At 34.1% G+C, this 24,092-nt stretch overlaps 1 protein-coding gene across 1 annotated transcript; it reads right to left on the bottom strand.

Moving 5' to 3' along the window:
• Positions 1–23,448, bottom strand: Adam18 (ADAM metallopeptidase domain 18). The gene is made up of 6 exons (XM_077792680.1): positions 23,394–23,448; positions 22,773–22,849; positions 4,272–4,327; positions 1,872–1,950; positions 1,163–1,239; positions 1–205 (listed from the first exon to the last, which is right to left on the bottom strand). Exons 1-6 carry the CDS (start codon positions 23,446–23,448, stop codon positions 1–3), a joined length of 549 nt encoding a protein of 182 aa, XP_077648806.1.
• Between the last annotated feature and the right edge of the window lie 644 nt (positions 23,449–24,092).

Below are 24,092 nucleotides of genomic sequence, written 5' to 3'. Positions count from 1 at the left end.
TTATAACATCAGAATCACCACAGTTACCTGTGAGCTTAAATGAAATTTGTAGAGCTGGTCTTTCTGCCTAATATGGCTGTAATTATCTGCTAAGGTCAGTACATCTGGATTGCCATTTTTCACTTGGTAAATTATATGCTCAAATCTTGCTGAAGATTCCAGTGGTTCAATTCCATAGCTGATATTTTCAAACTGCAGAAATCCTCTGAATAAAAGCAATAATTATAAAATTTTTTAAAAATGATCCCATCAAAGCTATATCTGAGATGTTGTGAGAAATTTTTAAAAAATCGTAGTAAAGCACATTTTTTAAACAGACTTTCTTTTCCTCTTTGGTTTTTGAAATCTACCACTAGTTAACAGATACCAAATCTGCTTTGATTTTTCTCAGGGTTTAAAGAAGTAAATGAGTGAACAATATTTTATAATTTCTGAATAACAACTGCATTCATTCAAGATATATTAACTAGGGTCAAATCCTGCCAGGAATCAAGATATTCACTGAGAATTTCAAGAAAAAAAATTCTTGTTCTTACAGAGGTGAAAGTAATGGATATCAGATACACAGAATGGATATCTAAAGAGATGCATTTCTATGAAAATCATGTTCAGGCAATGCCAGTTTTCTGCACTGACATGAGTAAATACTGGAAATTAGGTGGCTATCATGAAAAATAAGTTTTTTCTCTACTGTAGACCTTTCTTCCTCTGATAAATCTATAAGTAAGTTTTACAGCATCAGTGATGAAAATAACCTATTTGTACATTTTGTCTATTAAGAATCTTCTTGTTAACTTATGTCTGTTAATAAACTGAGGCCATATTGTATGTGCCTATTATATTTAAATAACTAAGGATTTTTTCAATAGCTGATATAATAATAGAGATCGCAACAACAATATTTAGAGGGATATTGTAAAGTTTTCTTTTTTGAATAGTATACATTTCTGCCCAGTGTCCTGGAAATGTCTCTGTTCAGGGCTCCCTGGACTGACGGCATTTGATTGGAACACTTAGATATTAACATTAAGACAAATCAAAGAAAGACCATGTTAAAAGAAAGTTTCAGATTCTTCCTGATTTGTGTCCACTAGCCACTGAGTTTAATTTTAAAGTGAATCCTACTTTCTTGCTATACAAATATTCTCTAAGATGCTCTGACCTGAGGCCAGAGCAGACACTGAGTGTCACAACAGAATGTGGAGATTCTGCAACGTATCCTTGGTAATGGCAATGCATCTGAAAAACAGGATAAACAGTTAAATACATGAATTCTTTCTGAATAAAATAAGGTACTACAAACATTTCCGAAGACTAAAGGTATTAAAACATTTTTAATAATTAGAGCATAAATTATACAGAATTATTAATGTAAATGCTTATGTAAAAAGACATTTGACAACTATCTTCATACCATATGCATATCCATGAGTATTCCTTTGTACCTGGGTTTCATCTTTATCACATGACATTTCCATGTACAACTGTAAACCCTATAACAGGTCAGAGTTATACAGAATAAAACATTTGAGGGCTGGGGTTGTGGCTCAGTGGTAGAGTGCTTGCCTAGCACATGTGAGGCACTGGGTTCAATCTTCAGCACCACATAAAGATAAACAAATAAAGATATTATGTCTATATACAACTAAAAAAATAATAAAAAAATTTGTATCAAACTGTCAATATGGGGCTGGGTATCTGGCTCAGTGGTAGAGTGGCTTTCTAGCAGGTACATGGATGGCCCTGGGTTCAGTTCTAGCACCAGGGGGGAAAAAAACCTGTCAGCACAGAACAGAATATCCTAAAGGTAATGATATGTTCATTTCAACAGAAACATATGATAATAAAATTCTAAGACATCTGACTCTTACCATAACATATGAAGACTCAGATTGCAAAGATCCCGTTTTACTATATGTATAAACCAAAAAATTCTGGGACAGGAATGAGCTAAAAGCAAATCAACAAATAAAGTTTAAGTCATGAATTCAGTACAAATATACACATTAGAAAACATAAATATTGAGTGTATACTTTTCATACAATAACAGAATTTGATTAGAGTAATTTTAGTGTAGCACCATAGTTGAAATTCAGAGAACTGGTGAATCAGAGAAGTCAGGCTTTCTGAACAGTGATGTAGACTGTGACTGCTCTATTTAAGACATTTTCATTTGTGTCAGAATATATTTTAATTCAACAGATATTTATTACTGTACCTGCTGTATGACAGGCCCTCTTGTGCAACCAAGTCTCTGGTCTTTATGACGGTCAGAGACACATACATACTTCTAGCATGTTATATGATAATAAATACGGCCTGGGTGTTGTGTAGAGGTTAAAAGATCGGCATGGAAAGGCCTGGTGAAAAGATGATTACCTATGTGAAGAACAAGCTATGTGGATTTTCATAAAAATGTTATTCCAGACTGAGTTAAGATAAAATACAAGGACCTAGAATCACAGATATGCTTATGTAAACAAAGAACAAATAAAGGCAATGCATCTGGAATAGAGTGTGGAAAGAAAACATACTAGGATGATGTAGCATCACAGAGATGAGAAAGCTTTGGATGATTTGGGCAGAGGAAGATAATAGCAGAGCAACACTGTAATGGAATCAGTGCTGTGTTTGGAATAATCTACATGGCACATACACCGAAGCAGAGAGACCAGCTTCAAGGCAACTACTGCTATCTAGGCCAGACATGATGGTGGCCTGAACAAGGACAGTAGTAGTGATGGAGGTTCGATGCTGGATATATTTTGAGATCACATATGGTTAAATAGTCCACTGAACCCAAGGGAAAATAAAAGAAAAAAGATATCCATGGTTGACTCCAATGTGGTGTTATTTTTTTTAATCCTTCCTTTATATTTCTTTCTTTATTTCTGAGAAAATGAAAGAGATGAGTTGTCATTCACTGAGATGATTATGAGAAATATAAATTTGGGAAGAGGAAAATAAATTCATTTTCAACATATTACAGATGTGAATCCTAATAAACATTCATTATCAAATAGTCAAATAAATGAATATGGTGTTCACAGGAGAAGAATAAGTTAAGAATATAAATTTGGGAGTATCTAACACATAGGTGGCATTTAAAGTCACAAGACTGAACTAAATAATTAGATGGTTAAATATAGATTTTTTTTAAAAGAATACTTCACCTTGAAGTATTCTAAGATTAAACAGATGAGGAGGAATCTACAAAGGAGAGAGATAGATAGAGACAAATAGAAGGAATAATAATCATAGTAGGAGCCAAACAAGCACCATAAGTTTGTGGTTATTTGGAAGATGAGTGAGGAAAGTATTTTATGAAGGAAACACTAACCAGCTATTCCAAAAGCTGTCAAATGGTTGAGAAAAATGAAGACTAACAACTATCAAAACTCATCAACAACACTGATAATCTTATCAAGTATTTATATAAGACAATAATAAATATATTAATAACAAAATATAAATATTTAAAAAGTACAAACAGAGTAGTGGCTGTTTGACTCTATTTATATGAGCTATTGAGAAAATATAAATAATGATACAGAAAGTAGATAATTTCATGGAGTTATCAGTGGGACTGGAGATTAACTGAATTGACATGAGGGGTTTTACAAGGGGAAAGAAATATCTTTAAACTTATATAGAGCTTATGACTGCAACACTGCATAACAATTTTAAAAGTACTGAATTACTGTATTGTTTGGAGAATTTTATAAAAATATATTCAATAAGATTGATAAAAAAGAAATATAGGGGCTGGGGTTATGGCTCAGCGGTAGAGCGCTCGCCTCACATGTGCAAGGCCTGGGTTCGATCCTCAGCACCACATAAAAATAAATAAATAAAATAAAGTTTATATATATATATAAAAACATATATCTGATTAACACATCATTAAAAGGATGTTACTACTTGAATTTCCAACAACCAATGGACAAATTAACAATGTCTGTTTTCATTTCTAATATACTTAATATACTTTACTTAACATTCTTGGATTCAATGGCTTATACTTAATTAAAAATTTATAGGTATGTAGCTTATTTCTTAATTTGAACATACAAAACTGGAAAAATAAAATAAATGGCCCTCATAGAGCTAATATTCAAAAGCTAATAATGAATCCTAATTTTAAGAGTAGTTCAACAAATAAGTCTATATTATATTGTATTTCTGAATTTAAATAATGTACAAAAAAGTTTAGGAAAGTAAAATCTAAGTACAAAATTCTCTCTCCTTTAAAGGGCAAACTGGATCTTACTGTTTTCTAAGGTGCAGAGTGTAAGGTTTTCCATCAATTGAAAGGATATAAGTCACCTAAAATAAATCAAATCAATAAAGATAATTTAGTAAATCAGAAGTACATAAAGTAAAAAAGTATTTTTTATCAGTGAATCAAAATGACTGATTCAACAGATTTAAAATTAACATATTTCTTAGAATTTATTATATTAACCAGTCAGAATTTAGTAGCAATAAATTAAGGACATTGTGATTAAAGTGTAGAAATGACTTTTGGAAAACAAAATGGAATAAATTTCAGAAAAATATAAAATTTTAGCATGATTGATATTATAGTAATTGCTTATATCTAGAAATATATGCATTTTAAGTAAATATAAATGAAACAGGACTGCAGGCTCACATTACACATCAAATATGGTGAACCAATAAAACATGTATACTCAGAAACATTTAGCAACTCTTAAAACAAAAATCTATGAGGAAAGAAGACCTGAGAGACTGTGCGAACAAGAAGCCAGTGAAGAATGGCACAGCTCCAGGATAAGAGTCCTAAACTACTAGAAATTGAGTAATAGCAATCTTCATCATCCTAAAGCGATGCATTAGTATTCAGGAACAGAAGTAACGATGGAATTTGACTAACTGGACCATTTCCAAAAATGCAGACAGACATCTTTCCTAGAAATGCTGCAATTTTCAAAAGAAATCTTCAATGTGAAGCTGGAACAAAGTCTGTAAACTTGGTAAAAAAAAAAAAAAAAGCTGGACAATGCGGCTTATAACAGGAAACACCTTGGAAATAGGAGCACTTGAACTAAGCTATAAATAAACCATACCTGAGGCAAATCTTATCCCATCACTTCCCTAAAAGTAATATAAGTGTCTTTTGTCAGGTTTTCATTACTGCAACAAACACCTGAGATGATCAGTTTAAGAAAAGGAAAGGTTTATTTTGACTCACAGTTTTAGAGATTTCAGTTTATGGTAGGTTGGCTCATTGCTTTTAGGGTTGTGTCAAGGAAGAACATCATGTGTGAGGTAAAGGATGTTGCTCACCCATGTCAGACAGGAAGTAAATTGAAAAACAGGAAATACCCCTTTCCAATATCCCCTCCAAGGACACATACCTAATGACCTAACTTAGGCCCCACCTAGTTAAAGGTTTAAAGGTTCCCACACTTCCTAATAGTCAAAGGCTGGGAACCAACAGTTTAACACATGGGCGTTTAGGGGTTATTACAAATCTAACCATTGCACTAAGCTATCACAGCAGATCTAATGCATAATTCCAAACTGAATGCAAAACACAGAATGTGATGCTGTATTGAGTACAATGGCAAATACACACACACACACACACACACACTCTTAAAAAAAGAAAGAAAGAAAGAAAGACACACAACTACTTAAACTATGAAGAATGTATACACCAAGAAAAAAAAGCAAATCTAACAAATTGAAGAAATAACTCCTGAAAAAACAGCAAATTATGATCTTGGTGTAAGTGTAGCTAATGTTATCTAATATTCTTTAAAAAGTAATATTGAGTATTACATTCAAAGAATAGTTAAAAAGTAAGAGTATTACATTCAAAGAATAGGAGTGATAAGATGTAATACAATTTTATTTCTAGAACTTTCTAACATTTAATGAGTGCTTGTCATATTTATAGTATCATCCCAAGCACTATAGATATTTTTAAAACATTTTATCCTCAAAACCCCCATAATTTTCACCCTCAGAGATATAGATAAGTAACTCTCGTAAGATGACACATCTGATTATTAGGACTTGATAGACCATGTGCTTGACCACTGTATTTCACTGCTAGCTTATGAAGAATACCAGACAGACTTACTGAGTGAAGAACAGACAATTATGGAAATGAACCAACTACAGATCAAAAGAACAAAAACAGTGTTTTTAATTTTTAAGTAAAATATTATCCTAAATAATAGACTGGATATATTTTAGGAATAAATTAATAATACTGACTATCAAAGCTAAGAAAGTTTCTGGAAATTAAATACAAAGTTATGTAAAATATAAATGAATTATTCCCAATTAAAAGACATTGGTGGACTAGATAAATTAAAAAAAAACCCATATACTATCTACATGAGATTCATTTTAGATCTAGTGACATTCATAGGCTAAAAATGAAAGTCTGAAAAAAGATATCCCATAAATATGGGAACTTAAAGATAACAGGAGTTCTTGAAGACTTCTAAAAATACAGGAGTGTTCACACTTTGACTTTAGGTCAAAAACTGTCAAAAGAGACAAAGAAGGACATTATATAACACAAAAAGAACAATTTACCAGGAAGACATAATAATTATAAGTTTGACAAACAGTACAGCTTCCTAATATCTGAAGAAAATTGACAACTAAGAGATGAATAACAACACTACAGTAGGTAAAGATATTCTTAACTTTCAGGTATGGATAAACACCCAGAAAGAACAGAGATATTGAAGAGCAATATAAACCAATTTAACTTACAGATACATTCAGAGTTCTCCACCCTATAAAAATAGAATACTATCTTTTCAAGAACACATGGAGCCAGGTTTGGTGGAGCACTCTTGTAATCCCACAGTCTGAGAAGGTTGAGGCAGGAGGAGGGAAAGTTCAAAGCCAGCCTCAGCAACTTAGCAAGGCCCTAACCAACTTACCAAGACCCTGTCTCAAAATAAAAATAAATGAATAAATAAATAAATAGGGCTGGAGATGTGGATCAGTGGGTAAATTCAATCCCTGAGTTCAATCCCTGCGCACACACACACACTCACACAAAGAACACATGGAACATCCAAGACAGAGTAAAAACAAATAGACCAGAAAACTATCTTTAAAAAATTACAAGAATATTGAAATCATATAACGCAGTTTTTCCCTTCCTTATGGATTGAAATTAATATCAATCCTGCAGAAAGTAAGAAAATCTATAACTATGAAAATTCAACAAATTATTTTTAATTTTATTTTTAATAGAGTATCGTAATTATACAAAGTAACTGGATTCCTTTTAACAAAATCATATATACAAGGATTTTGATTTCAAGCTCTTTCTTCTTCTCTTCCCTCCCTCATTTTCCTTCTTCAACTCTATTAAACTTCCTGTCTTCTATACATAAAAGTGACATTCTCTTAAACAGTTTATTTCTTAAACAACTAATGGATCAGATAAAACAAGCAAGAATTTAGAAAATATCTGCAGATAAATGAAAAGAAAAATACAACATACCAACATGTATAAGATGGAACCAAAGCAGTAATAAAAGGGAAGTTTATAGCAGGGAATGTTTACATTAAAAAACCCAACTTTACAACTCAAGAAAATCCAAAAGAAAATCAAAACAAAAAATTTTAAAAATCAAGAGATATTTTCTAAATATCAAGAAAATTGATAAATTCTTTGCTTTAAAGAAAACTACAAAAAAACACCAACTATTAAAATGAAAACAGGAATAAGAAAGGGAACACTACAACCGATACTACAGAAATCAAAAGGATTATAAAAAATATTAAGAATAATCATATTTTCAAAAATAGAATAACAAAGGACAAATGGAAAATTGGATAGAAACATTGAAACTATCATGAGTACTTCATAAAAGTTTTTAAAAATGTGAACAGCCCCAAATTTAATAAGAGAATTGAAGACATAATTTTTTTAAAAAAATCTCTCCCCCAAAATAAAAAATTCCCAAGACTAGGTAGCTAAATTATAGGTGGCTAAATTATAAATTTCCACCAAATATGTAAAAAGAATTAAACCAAACATCTTCAAATTCTTCCAAACAACAAAAGAAAACACTCCCAACTGAATCTAGGAGGCAGTGACACCAAAACCAAAGAGAGATTCAATGCAAAAAGAAATTGACAGACTATTATTTCTAATCAAAATTGACATAAAAATCCTCAACAAAATACTAGCAAATCAAATTCAAGAGCACTTTAAAAATATTATAGAATGAATAAGATTAATTTATTCCTGGAAAGTAAGAATAGTTCAACATATGAAAATCAGTGTCATACATCACACTAACAGAATGAAGGATAAAAACTACAGGATCATCTATCACCATTCACTCCTGCTGCCATAACAAGACATCTCTGCTTCCAGGATGACACCTTGTTGCTACATTCTCTGGGGATCCCTGCTGTATCCCCATATGGAGGAAGGGATGAAAGGGAATAGAAGGGCTGACTCTCTCAGTCAAGCCCTTTTATAAGAGTACTTAAACCCATTCATGAGGGCAGAATCTAAATAAATCAGTCACAATTACATATCAGGGTTCATATAACACAATATAATACTGTTGCTTTGGGAATTCATTTTCAACATGAATTTCAGAAGGAAAAAAAAAGTAATATTCTACCCCAATGCCTCAGAATTCATGTTCTCCTCATACACAAAAATACATTGTTTCAATCCCAATAGCTCCAGTGACTTGTTCTAGAAATAACTCCATGTCTAAAATTCAGAGAATCATGTATCATTTAAGTAAGCTGTGGGTAAGATTCAAAGGTGTGTTTCATTCTGAGACAAACTGCCCTCTAATCATGAACTCATGAAATCAGACAAGTGACATGCTTCCAAAATAAAATGGCAGGCCAGCTATAAGATAGACAATCAATTCCAAGACAGAGAAAGAGTCAAGGAAAAGGAGTAACATGTCTCAAGGGCAAACATGAAGTCTTAAGGCTTGAAAATAACCTCTGACTCCATGTGCAGCCTTCTGCACATGCTAAGGTAGAGACTGGACACCCAACGCCCTAAATAGTTTGCCCTGGTGGTTTTGCTGGACACAGCTCACCTAGCAACTTTAGATGGAGAGAATCAGATGCCAGTGGCTCTTCCAGGGTGGAATTTCACACTGATGGCTTTGTAGTTCTGAAATCTCAGAGGAGGCGCTACCATCAGGACTCCACCTGCATTACCCTAATGGGGATCCTGAAGAGATACCATTCCTAAAAGTCAAATCTTTGGGCCCTGAGGCTTTCTGAGGCATTCTTTGAAATCTAGGTGGAAAATGCCATGCCTCCACAACTGTATACTCTACATACCTACAGAGTTAGCCCTATATGAATGTCATCAATACTTAGCATTTGTGCCTTCCAGAGAGCAGCTTGATCCACAAGTCTCCCAGTCAAAGAGTGTTGCACCAGAATGTGGGGAACAAAAATATGAGACATTGCTAACCAGTGAACTCCAGAGTCCCACTGAGTGCCCTGAGCCCCTTCGTCTTTTTGATAAAAGCCAGTCTTACTAGGATGAGGTAATATCTCAGTATGACTTCAATTTGAGTTTCCCTAATCAATGATTTCGAACATTTTTTTCATATACCTGTGGGCAATTAGTATGCTTTGTTTTGAGAAAGACAATTTAGACTGCCCATTTTAAAAGCAAGATATTTGTGTTTTTTTTCTTCTAGCAATAATGTGCTATGCATTTCAAAAAAGATATAAGAAAGGACTTTGAAGTCAATGTTTTTTAAAGAAATAAAAATGTGGAGCTAGAAGCATCTAGCTTAAATATTACACAATGCATATAGGTATTAAAACCTAATATGGTATCCTATTAATATTTAAAATTCTTATGTCTTTATCAGTTAAAAATAATAGAAGAAAAAGAACTGTACAAAACAACCAGAAAACAATTGATGAAATGGAAAAATTAAGTCCCTATCAATAATAACCTTAATTATAAATGAATTAAACTCTGTAACCCAAAGAGAGAGTAGCTGAGTAGGTGAAAAAAAAGAAACAATTATGTCCTGCCTACACTACATGCACAGCATATCTATATAAGAGGATGGAAAAAGATATTCCACACAGAGAATAACCAAAAAGAGGAAAGGTGGATGTAATTAGAATTTATATCAAAATTTATATCAAAATAATTAGAATTTATATCAAAATATAAATAGAATTTATATCAAAACTGCCATAACATGAGGCAAAACCACAGAACAAATCAATAAAACCAAAAATTGATCCTTTCAAAAAAATAAATGAGATCTACAAACCACTAGGTAGAATAAGAGAAAAGGAGAAGACTCTAATATAAAATAAAAGAATGAAAGTGGAGACACTGCAAAGATACCTTACAAATAAATGACCATAAAAGATTATTATGAACAACATTAGGCCAACATATAGCATAACCTAGAGGAAACGGATGAAGTCCTAGAAAAACTAACCTTCTCAAGATTAAATCAAAAGAAAGAAAAAGCTTGAAGAGAAAAGGAAATCAGGAGAGAAAAGGAGGAGACAGGATGAAGCACAAGTCAATTACCTTCCAGAAAAGAATGATCCTCAATTCTCCCATACATTCAAAGAATAATTATTACCAATTCTTCATAAACTCTTCAAAATAACTGAGCAAGAGGTAATACAAGGCCAAAATTATCTTGATAACTAGGCCAAACAAAAATGCCTCACGGGGAAAATACAAAATAACAATAAAAACAAGACAACAAAAACCTACAGGCCAATATCTCTCATGAACATTGATGTCAAAGTCTTCAATTAAATCTTAGCAATCCATATTCAATAATACACTAAAATACTATACATCATTGATCATGATGTGGGATATATTCTTGGCAGAGATGGCTAGTTTAACATACATGAATCTGCCCACATGACACATTACATTAAAGAGGAATGCATGAAATTTGCAAAGAAATAATATAGAAAAACTTCCCAAACCTTAAAAATAAAATGGAAAATCAAATACAAGAGGCTTATAGGATTCCAAATATATAAAACTACAACAGACCAACACCAATTCACATTATTATGAAAATGCCTAACATAGTGAAAAAGGGTAGAATTTTAAAGGCTGCTAGTGAAAATGCCTGGTCACATTTAGAGGTAGACCAATTTGTATTTCAGCTGATTTCTCAACTCAGATCCTAAAAGCTAGGAGGTCCTGAAACAATATATACCAAGCTCTGATAGAAAATGGATGTCAACCAAGAATACTATGATCAGCAAAACTAATCTTCAGATTTGATGATAAAATAAAAACTTTCCATGTTAAACAAAAGTTAAAAGAATTCACAATTATAAAGCCTGCACTACAAAATATACTCAATATGATATTTCATAAAGAAGAAATAAATCTAAAATTTAAAATCATCAAAGAGAGGAACTATACTAGAATAGTCAATCAAAAATAATCTAATACAAATTAAAAACCAGAAACAAATCAAAATGCCAGGAAATAAAAATCATACTCAAAAATAACATTGAGTATAAATAGCCTAAACTCATCAACCCAAAGATATAGACAAGTAGATTGGATTAAAAGTCAAGACCCAATAATATGCTATCTCCAAGAGAGACACCTCAAAGGTAAAGATATCCACAGACTGGAGATAAAAGAATGGGGAAAAACACATTATTCACATGGATCTCATAAACAAGGAGGAGTTTCTATCCTCATATCTATCCTAATATCAAATAAAGTGGACCTCAACTCAAAGATGATCAGAAGGTTTGACAAACAAGGGCTTTTTTATTGCTTAATGAAATTATACAACAACAATAAATAATAGTCATAAATATTTATACCCCAAACAATGCAGCATCCACATACATCAGACAAATTCTCAATTTCAAGAATCAAATAGACCACAACACAATAATACTGGGTGATTTTAACATGCCTCTCTCATTTCTGGATAGATCTTCCAAACACAAACTAACTAAAGAAGCTATAGGACTAAAAAATACAATTAGTACTTTAAACTTAAGACATGTGTAGACTATTTTATCCATCAATTACTGAATACACTTTCTTTTCAGCAGTACACTGATCATTTTCTAAAATAGACCATATCTTAGGCCACAAAGCAACTCTTAGCAAATACAAAAAAATAAGAGATAAAACCTTCATTCTATCAGATCATAATGGAATGAATCAATGATAAAACACTAGAGACTAAATAATATGCTATTGAATAATCAATGAATAGAAGAAGAAATCCAGACTGAAATTAAAAAAAATTCTTAGAGATAAATGAGAATAACGACACAATATACCAACATCCCTGAAACACTATTAAAGCAGTTCTTGCACAGTAGGCCCAGGTCCATCCTGCCACCAGCAGTACTGCCTCTTCATACCTGCAGACTACCGTGGGAACTCAGACTGGCCCAGATCTGCCCACACCAATATACATGGGACCCAGGCCCAGGGTAGGTCTGAGTTTTCCCACCCCCACCTGGGATCCCAAGCCTAACCCACTTCTATCTTGGGACAACGCAGACACTGCCGTAGCGTTCACCACACAGTATCCCCTACCCTTTTGACAACAGACAGGGACTAGAAGTAGCTGCTTCTCAGAGTAGGAATCCCCAAAAGAGTATAAGGCCCATCCTTTTAGCCCCATCTCTGTAAAACATGGCATCCATCTTGGGGCACCTCCACTATTATCTGGAGTTACTCCCCTATTGCCGCCACCACTTTTAGTTGCAGTAGCATACATTGAGGGACACCAGAAGGGTCTGAAAGCCCAACATCAGGGTGAGGGACAGACAATATACACAGGTACTACAAGAATATAGGGCAGAAATTGTAATATCTCAGATCCACACTGCAAGAAAGTAAGACACACAGACAACATGAAAAAACAAAGGAGGAAAGTGCCCCAAACAAACAAAGATACTATAATAAGAGAACCTATGGAATGTGCAGTTGATGAAATATCAGAGAAGGAGTTCAGATGGTTAATAATTAAAATGATCTGTGAATTAAAGAATGACCTTAATGAGCAAATACAGGCAAAAATTGATCACTCCAACAAAGAGATAAGAGAGCAAATACAGGTATCAAAAGATTACTTTAAGAAGGAGATAGACTCTGAAAAAAAAAGAACCAGAAATCCTTTACGTGAAGAAAACAGTAAACCCTCCCCGCAAAAAAAAAAAAAAAAAAGAAAAGAAAAAAAAAACTGAATAGAATCATTACCAATAGACAAGATCACTTGGAAGACACAACATCAACATCAGATAATGAAGACACAGTTTCAAACCAAAGAAATGCACAATCTGTCAAAGGAATAATATTAGAAAACTTCCCAAACATAAAGAATGATTTGGAAAACCAAATACAAGAGGCTAACAGGACACCAAGTGCACAAAATTACAACAGATTTACACCAAGGCACATTATAATGAAAAAGGAAAAGGTAATTAGAGGAGAAACCAAGTCACATTAACTACCAAAAATAAACAAAACTAGCTGGGAATACAAATCATATCTAAATAATAAACCTGAATGTTAATGGCCTAAACTAACCAATCAAAAGACATAGGCTAGCAGATTGGATAATAATAAAAAAAAAGACCCAACAATATGCTGCCTTCCAGAGATTCATCTCATAGGAAAAGACATCCACAGACTGCAGGTGAAAAGTTAAGAAAAATCATACCACTCATATGGGCTGTGGAAGCAAGCAGGGTTTCCATCCTCATATAATGAAGTAGACTTCAAGCTGAAGTTAATCAAAGTGATAATGACAGACACAACATACTGCTGAAGAGAACTACACACCAAATAATTCAGCATCTACCTTCATCAAACAAATGATTCTCAAGTTCAAGAGTCAAAAACACCATAGCACAATAATTTTAGGTGACTTTAACACACCTATTTCACCACTGGATAGATCTTCCAAACAAAAGCTGAACAAAGAATCTACAGAATTCAAGAATGCAATCAATAACTTAGACTTAACTGACATATGGAAAAATATTTCATCCTTAAACAAGTGAATACACTTTCTTCTCAGGAGCATATGGATTCTTCTCCAAAATAGACCATATATTATGTCACAAAACAACTCTTAGCAAATATAAAAAAGTAGATGTGGATGTATAACCGATGTGATTCTGCAATCAGTATTTGGGGTAAAAAATTTGAGTTCATAACCCACTTGACTCTAATGTATGAAATATGATATGTCAAGAGCTTTGTAATGTTTTGAACAACCAATAAAAAAAGGGAAAAAATTAAATAAAAAAAAAACAGGCTAGAGATATGGCTCAGTGGCTAAGTGCCCTTGTATTTAATCCCTGGCACAAAATAAATAAATAAAAGTTATAAAGACAAAAAAAAAAGAAGAGGGTTAGTAGCAGGAGAATAGACAGGTGGTAATTTAGGGTAGACAACTATGTGGGAGGACAATAGAGTACATAAAGACAAACACACATATTTATTTAGAAAATTACAAGATGGTAAAATAGTAAAATTTGGAGGGTGAAAGAAGAAGAAAGAATCAGAAAAAAAGGGAAAGAGGGCTGGGGATGTGGCTCAAGCGGTAGCGCGCTCGCCTGGCATGCGTGCGGCCCGGGTTCGATCCTCAGCACCACATACCAACAAAGATGTTGTGTCTGCCGAGAACTAAAAAATAAATATTAAAAATTCTCCCTCTCTCTCTCTCTCCCTCCCCCCCCTCACTCTCTCTTTAAAAAAAAAATGGAAAGTAAAAGAGAAGAAAGAAGAAAAAAGAGGGGGCCTTATGAAATTCTTCTATATTATTCAGGTGACTCAGTTCTCAAAGTTCTGTTTCATGTAAAGTTATTGGTTTCACATATGTTGGGGCTGTGAGGGCCAGAGGATAGAAGGGTAGAGGAGAAAGAAGAAGAATAAGAAGGAAAAAAAATACTCTTAAAATTCCATTTCCTTCCTGCCTCTCTTGTCTTCCAGTCAGTGGAGTAGCCTATTTTAAGGAACTTGTGTAGATTGATACAGCAGGAGTGGAAGCCATTTATTGTAGGACAACAGAGGTATTTATACATTCCACACAGCTTATCTAATTAACATAAACTATATACAGCAGTCAACCAATAAGAAATCTCCACACTTAATTGCTCACTGGCCTTATTTCACAAACCACTCCCTCTGGTATTTTGCCAGGTGCCATCCAGACTTGTTTACAGACTTTAACATTAACCACTCCCTCTGGCAAAATGCCAGGCTCCATCCAGACTTGTTTACACACTCTAACATTTCCCCCTTTTGTTTAATTTAAATAACGACCATAGTGGTTTTTACACAAAAACCATAAACAATCTGCTACAAGCAGAAGGGGAGGATACAAAATGCCACAATACCAAGCCAATTGATGGCTCCATGCCAGAAGCCCTTGGAAAAATTATACCAGCAATGACTGCTGTATCTAGTTTATGTTAATTAGATAAGCTGTGTGGAATGTATAAATACCTCTGTTGTTCTACAATAAATGGCTCCCACTCCTGCTGTATCAAGCTACACAAGTTCCTCCTCACCCCCGGGTTATTTTGCTGCAGCTGGACTGTGGCAGAAGCTATTATGCATACAAACAACAATAAGTGTTGGTGAGGATATGGAGAAAAAGGCACATTCATACATTGCTGATAAGACTCCCAATTGGTGCAGTTAAAATATAAAGAAATATGGAGAATCCCTGGAAAACTGGAAATGAACCCACCATTTGACCCAGCTATCCCACTGCTCAGTCTATACCCAAAAGACTTAAAAACAGCATACTACAGGGACACTGCCACATCAATGTTTATTGAAGCACAGTTCACAATAGCTAAACTATGGAACAACCTAGATGACCTTTAGTAGATGAATGGATAGAGAAACTGTGGTCTATATACACAATAGAATATTATTCAGCATTAAAAGAGAATAGGTCATGGCATTTACAGGTAAAAGGATGGAGCTGCAGAATATAATGCTTGTGAAATTAGCCTATCCCCCAAAACCAAATGCCAAATGATTTCTCTGAGGATGCTGATCCATAATACGCTGCTGGGGTGGTGGGATGGGAGTATTAAATGAACTCTAGATAGGGCAAAGAAGAAAAGGGACAGAGGGGAAGGAAGGAGGCACAGGGGTAGGAAAGTTGGTGGAATGTGATGGTCATCATTACCCTAAGTACACTTTTGACAACATAAACGATGTGACTCTACTTTGTGTACAACCACAGATATGAAAAATTGTGTTCTATTTGTGTAATACAAATTGTAATGCATCCTGTTGTCATATATAACAAATTAAAATTAAAAATTTTTATAAAGCAGTTCTTTTTTGGGGGGTCGAGGGGGACTGGTGATGGAACTCAGGAGCACTGAACCACTGAGCCACATCCCCAGGCCTTTTTTGTATTTTATTTAGAGACAGGGCCTCACTGAGTTGCTTAGTGCCTCACCATTGCTGAGGCTGGCTATGAACTTGTGATCCTCCTATCTCAACCTCCTGAGCCACAGGGACTATAGGTGTGTGCCACAAGAAAGTTCACAGAATTGTACTCATTCATTTAAAAAATACAAAGTCACCAAATATTCTAACATTGCATCTTAAGGCCCTAGAGAAAGAACAAATCAACACCAACAGCAGCATAAAACAGAAAACAATTAAATTCAGAGCCAAAGTAAATGAAATTGAAACACACACACACACACAAAAAAAACAAATAAACAACAAAAAAACCACCACACTCAAAAAACAACAAATAAAAAAAAACAAAAACAACAACAACAACAAAAAAAAACCACACCATTTTTGTGGATGTGTAACTGATGTGATTCTGCAATCTGCATTTGGGGTAAAATTGGGAGTTCATAACCCACTTCAATCTAATGTATGAAATATGATATGTCAAGAACTTTGTAATGTTGTGAACAATCAATAAAAAATAAATAATAATTAAAAAAAAACCACACTCAAAAAACAACAAATAAACAATTTGGTTCTTTGAAAAAATAAAACTGATGAACTCCTAGCCAAGCTAACCAAATTAAAAAGGAAAAAAAAAAACTTTAAAGTACTAAAATTTGAGATGAAAAAGGAATATAACCATGAACACTACTGAAATACAGAGGAAACTCAGAAACTATTTTGAAAAATTGTACTCCAATGAACTAGAAGATCTTGAAGACATAGACAAAATCATAAAGAAATATGTCCTACACAAATTGAACAAGGAGGAAATATAAAATTTAAACAGATCTATTTCAAGCAATAAAATGAAAGACACCATAGAAAGCATACCAACAAAGAAAAACACAGGACCCAATGGATTCTCAGCCAAGTTCTTTCTGACTCTCAAAGAAGAAATAACCCAATCCTACTCAAACTATTCCATGAAATAGAAAAGAAGGGAACCCTTCCAAATTTATTCTATGAAGCTAGTATCAACCTGATACCAAAATCAGACAAAGACACATCAAGGAAAGAAAACTTCAGACTAATATCCCTAATGAACATAGATGCAAAAATTATTAATACTCATAAATCACATACAGAAACATATTGAAACGATAGTGCAACATGATCAAGTAGGGTTCATCCCAGGAATGCAAGTTTGGTTCAATATATGGAAACCAATAAATGTAATTCATCAAACCAATAGTCTTAAAGACAAGAATCAAATGATTATCTTAATGGATGCAGAGAATGCATTTGATAAAATACAGCATTCATTCATTTTCAAAACAGTAGAAAAACTGGGGTAGTGGGAACATGACTCAATATTTTTAAAGTTATATATGCTAAACCCAAGGTCTACAACATTTTAAATGGAGAAAACCTGAAAGCATTTCCTCTAAAAACTGGAACAAGACAGGGATTCCTTCTTTCACCACTTCTATTTAGCATAGTCCTTAAAACTCCATCCAGAGCAATCACACCAAAGAAAGAAATTAAAAGATTCAAATGTGAAAAGAAGAGCTCAAATTACCTTTGTTCACTCATAACATGATTCTACATACAGAAGACCCATGGTCTACCAGAAACCTCCTTGAACTAAAATGAATTCATCAAAGTAGCAGGATATAAAATTAACACCCATAAATTAATTATGTTTCTATATACCATTGATGAATCAACTGAAAGAGCAATTAAGAAAACAATCCCATTCACAATAGCCTCAAAAAAAAAAAAAAAAAACTTGGGAGTTAAAAGAGGGGAAAGACCTCTACAATGAAAACTACAGTGTGCTAAAGAAACAAATTGAAGAAGATCAAAGAAGATGGAAAGAACTTCCATGTTCTTGGATAGGCAGAATTAGTATTGTCTAAATGACCATACTACCAAAAGTACTATGCAGATTGAAGGTGAATACCATCAAAATTCCAATGACATTCTTCATAGAAATAGAAGAAGCAGTCATGGAATTCATTTGGAAAAATAAGAGGCCAGAATAGCTAATACAATCCTCAGCAAGAAAAGTGAATCAGGAGGCATGTCCATTCCAGACCTTAAATTATATTATAGAGGTATAAACAAAAAAGGCATAGTATTGGCACCAAAACAGATATGAAGACCAATGGAACCGAATAGAAGGTACAGAGACAAACATATATATATATATATATATATATATATATATATATATATACACACACACACACACTTATCTCATACTAGATGAGGACACTATAAATATACATTGGAGAAAAAATAGCCCCTTCAACAAATTGTGCTGAGAAAACTGAAAACCCATATGTAGCAGAATAAAACTGAACCCCTATCTGCACAAAACTCAACTCAACATGGATCATGGATCAAGACCATTTCTTCTAGCACCCACTAGAGGAAAATGTAGGCCCAAAACTATCATGTTATCTTAGGAATTGACTTTCTCAACAAGACTGCTAAAGTTCATGAAGTAAAAGCAGGTCAGGATCAAACTAAAAAGCTTCTTTATAGCAAAAGAAACAATCAAGAACATGAAGACAGAGCCTATAGAATGGGAGAAAATATTTGCCACCTGTGCCTCAGATAGAGGGTTAATCTCCAGTACCTATAAAGAACACAAAAACTTTATACTGGCACCCCCTTTCTAAAAAGGAAATCTTAACTGGGCTTCTCAGAAATCTTCACGATGGCTGATTTTAGGACTGTCAGCAAAAGAGTCTCTATAAAAGAGCTCAATGTAGATAAACTTCCTATCTTCATGTTGCCCTATTTTACTTGGCCACTAGCCTGGAAGAAATCAGCACTCCAGGTGCTAGACAACCCCTTACTAGTTTTTTACAAACATTTATCCAGTATAGTAGTTTCTAGAAATATGTAAACAAGGCCTCTGGCCTTGAGCTGGGCTTCACAGAGATGTCTACATTCCTAACAGAAGTTACCATCTGGGCTCCATGGTGACAGCTGGTAGGGAGGAGGAAAGAAAGGGGAGAAGCTGCTCTCCCCTTCTCAGGTGTTGTCCTTGAAGGGTTAAATTTCCCAGAACAATGAAAGATAAAACTGCTTTTATGTGAACTTCTGAAGACTGTGAACTTTTGAGCCCCTCCGGTTACATGCTGGGTAAAAAATTCTGAAACTACCTGAACTTGGGGTTCAGGGCATTGATTGATTAAAGCGAAAGCTGTTCCCTTTGAACCTGGCTGCAGCCAAATAAAACTGTTTCCTGCTATCTTTGGTGCCTTGCCTCATCTGTCCCTACAACAACTTAACACCAAAAAAACAAACAACCCTATCAATACATGGGCAAAGGAACTGAACAGGCACTTCACAGAAGAAGAATTATGAATGGTCAACAAATATATTTAAAAATGTTCAACATCTATACCAATTAGATAAATACAAATTAAAACCACACTGAGATCCCATCTCACCCCAGTCAGAATGACAAGTGTAAAGAATAAAGGAACAATAAATGTTGTTAAAGATGTGGGGGAAAGGTACATATTATACATTGCTGGTGGGATTACAAATTGGTTCAACCACTCTGGAAAGCAATATGAAGATTCTGCAAAACACTGGAATGGAATCACCATTTGATCCACTCATCCCACTCTTTGTTATATATCTGAAGGATTTAAAATCAGCCTAGCACCATGATGCAGCAACACTGATGTTTACAGCAGCTCAATTCACAGTTATCTAAGCTATGTAACCACCCTATATGCCCTTCAACAGAGGCATGGGTAAAGACAGTGTGGTATATATACACATGTACACAGTGGAATATTACTCAGTCTTTAAAAGAATGACTTTATGACATTTACTGGTAAATGGATGGATATTGAAACTATAATACTAACTGAAGTAAGACAATACCAAAAAAAAAAAAAAAAAGGTCAAATGTTCTCTCTGATATGTGCATGCTAACCCACAACAAGTCAGGGTAGGGAGGAGAAGAATATAAGTTCATTAGATTAGACAATGGGTAATGAAGGGAAGGTAGAGTTCTGTGTAAAAAAAATAATACAAATGATCATCAATAAGAAAATTTGTATTATCATAGAAATGCAGGCTCAAAGGTACAGTGAAACATAACTCAAACCAGTTAGAATGGTTACTATCAAACTTTAAAAATAAAAAAGTAACAAATTTTGTGAGGATGTAAAGAAACTGGAATTCTCATAATAAAGAATAAAGAACGGGGCAATCACTATGAAAAACAATATTGAAGTACCTCAGAATATTAGAAATACAACTACTGTGTTAATTTTCTGTTGCTGTGACCAAAATATCTGACAAGGATAACTTAGAAGACAAAAAGGTTTATTTGGGGGTCATGGTTTCAGATGTGTCAGTCCATCCTAGACCAAGTCCATCACTCTGGGCTTGAGTGAGGCCGAACATCATAGCAGAAGAGTGTGGTGGAGAAAACTGCTCATACCATGGTAGCCAGGAAAGGGGAGTGGGAGGAGGCCATGGACAGGCCATGTTCCCATGGACCTACTTTTTCCAGCCACACCTTACCTGCCATCAAATTATTAGTCCATCAAATTAATTAATTTATTAATGAAGTCATAGAACTCATAATCTAATCATTTCAGCTCTGAACATTCCTTAACTTATTTCCTTTCACAAAAGGCTTTCAGGGGACGCCTCATATCTGAACCATAACAACTACTATACAATCCATCAATGCAATTTATGGCTATATATGTGGAAAACCTGAAAAGGACCTTGAAGAACTTATCTGCCATCCCTTGGACATTTCAACATTATTCACAACAGTCAAGATATGAAACCAAACCCAATACTTATTGACAGATAAACAAAGAAAAAAACAGTATCATCATATAATAAAATATTATTTGTCCTTAATGAAGAAGAAAATCCTAATATTTATACAGCATAGACGAACCTGGATGACACTATTTTCACTATGTTAAGTGAAATAAGCAGACACAGAATTATAAAGACTCCCCAAGATTCCACTTATATGAGTTACCTAGGATTGTCAAACTCAGACAAATGGGGAGCCGAATGGTTGACAGGGTGTACTTTGAGAGGGAAATAGAGAATTCTTGCACAATGATTATAAAGTTAGAGTTATGCAAAATGAAATGGTTCTAGAGAGATGCTATACAACATAAGAGTTGTCTATAGTAAACTATACTGCACATAAACACTTGTTAATAGGGTATAGCTCATATTCTTACCACACACAAAGAGGTACACAAGGAAAGTTTGGGAGGTGATAAATGCTAACAATTAAACATTAAATAACATTTAAATAACAATTAATTAATTGTTATAATTGTATCACAGATGTATGTATCTGTTCAAACTCATTGAAATGTATACTTTGACATATATATTTTTGTATCAATTATATTTCAATTAAGCTTAAAAACATAAAATGTACCCTATCACAGTAAAAATGGCATCATTAGTTCTGAATCAAATACATCAAAAATATGGACAAGTATTGAAACCTTCAGGTCTTGTACTAGTAAAATCATTCCATATCCTGCATAGCTGTTATATACTTCTTGATAGGAAGAAATTAGAAGTTTAAAGTGGTAATGCAGTGACTCTGTACAAGAGTAATAAGAAAAAAATGGAGACAATAACATGTAATATATTTTTCAGCAGAAATTAAAGATTAGACTGTAAGTCTTGATACTTGTAGCTTTGATATCTTCAACTTTTTCTAGTTTTCTTTTTAAAAAACAACTATATATATATCACACATATATATCATAAATATACCTCCACATATGTATTTTTACATCACCTACTTTGGAAGCAATTATGAGCATTAATGAAATTAATATATGAAAGTATTTTATAACTTCTCTAAAGGAGAAGTAATTCTATTGTGATTCTCAATGTAACTTCTTATATATTTTACTTATTTTTATTATAATTATTTATTAGTAGGTGATAATCATAATAAGTTCCAATACCGATTACCAAAATAGTTACTGGAATTTTAATTGTTTTTCTTACTCTTATTTTGGATTATACTTTTTTACTTTGAAAACATTTTCAGAGGGTTAATGTATATTGGCCCCACAATTCTAACCACATAGAAATCTAAACTCCTATAGTGTTTGTAGTGACTTCCACTTTGTAATATAAAACATTTTAACTATTTTGATTTAATTCTTTGTTGTTGTTGTTGTTGTTGTTCTGATTCTTGTTGTTTGCTTGTTTTTATAGAAGGAAATCTTTTTTTTTTCCAATTTCTTTTACCAGAGAGTACTTAACTTTAAAATGTTAAACATAAAACAAATATTTTTGATCACTTACCTTCCTCTCTGAAACTTCACTCTCATTTGAGCTTATCTTCTGTGGCACCGTGAGATGCAGGAATATTCCTTCAGAATCTGCAATAAGAATATGCTTTTTTGTCGTATTTTATTTTTTTCCTTTCATCAGAAATGGTCTCAGTCAAGTAAGTGTTCTTAACCAGACCATACCCTGAGGTCTAAAACTGCTAATTTTATGTGCCCACGCTTTTCATGCTGGGCTTGCAATGGATTTGCAAGGACACTTTGGAAGTGGCTCAGATATAATTAGATACTGCGGTGCTACAGGATCTTTGTATTCCTTTTCAGAATCACGTTGAAAGTTGTTTCCTTCAGGACTCTGAGCATTAAACAGTGCACATTCAACCTGCATCTTCCATCACAAGGTGAGCTGACCCTGGAAGAGTAGCAGGTGTCTGCTGCTGAGTTAGGGCTAAGGTGCTGCATTCACCAGGCCTGGGTGGGGGTGGGGTAGGGGTAATATGGAGACAAGCACCAGCAGGGAATCTACACAGTGGTGTGGGCAGGTATCAGAGCTATGGGAAAATTTTCCCCAGGAGGAGCCAGGCGTTTCTCTGAAGGAAAGGAGAAGGAACAGGGCAGCTGGCATGGTATGGCTTACCAAGGCTGGCCTGCAGCATTCCAAGCTCAGCAAAGAGTGCAAAGAGAAGGAACATGGCTGGTCAGAGCAGGGAAGCACAGCCGCGGAAGAAGACCGTTAGGCAGACACAAGTCTCGCGGGAAAGCCCTGGGCCCTGGCTCATTGCATCTTGGGAGGACAGTTTGCTGTGAGGGCCTTTGTGGGTGAGGACTGTGGTTCCTGGGAGGTTTCCTGGCTTCCATAGGGAAGGGAAAGGAAACAAAATGCACATTTGTGAGCAACTCACTTGTTGTAAACAAATTTAAATTGTTTAAATTCCTCAGTAGGGATAAAGAGGGAAAGAAGCATGATTCTCTTTTTTTGGTCATTTCCTTTCACCCTACCAGTTTTCTGATAGGTTGTATTTACTGTGGAGGAGGAAGAGCAAGCTGGAAATGTCAATTACTATTACTAGCCATTTTCTACATGCTGTTCACTTAATAACTTATTATCTTGACAAATAAGGAATATATATGTATATGTTTACATATATCTAGATCACAGTTTACATGGGGCCAAGATAGCATCTCCTGTATTTGTGAATGTTTCTATTTAGCCCCAATGGTAGGACTAACATAGTTTTTTTTTTTTTCACGTATGCATTAGATTCTTCAACAAGATATATAAACATCTATTTCATCCCAACTGTCTTTCTGCATTTTGCCTGACATCTAGTAGAGT

This window comes from Urocitellus parryii, chromosome 14, assembly GCF_045843805.1.
Source record: "Urocitellus parryii isolate mUroPar1 chromosome 14, mUroPar1.hap1, whole genome shotgun sequence".
NCBI classification, from domain to species: domain Eukaryota; kingdom Metazoa; phylum Chordata; class Mammalia; order Rodentia; family Sciuridae; genus Urocitellus; species Urocitellus parryii.
Note: the sequence above shows the minus strand (reverse complement) of the source record. Positions and strands in the feature narration are given on the sequence as shown.

Bases quoted from the DNA above. Each gene is read 5' to 3' on its own strand.
- Adam18 (XM_077792680.1), bottom strand. From the start codon at position 23,448: ATGTTCCTTCTCTTTGCACTCTTTGCTGAGCTTGGAATGCTGCAGGCC. The intron at 22,850-23,393 runs GTAAGCCATACC...TTCTTATTGCAG, and splicing joins AATGCTGCAGGCCAGCCTTG to ATTCTGAAGGAATATTCCTG. The intron at 1,951-4,271 runs GTAAGATCCAGT...ATTTGCTTTTAG, and splicing joins ACTCTGCACCTTAGAAAACA to CTCATTCCTGTCCCAGAATT.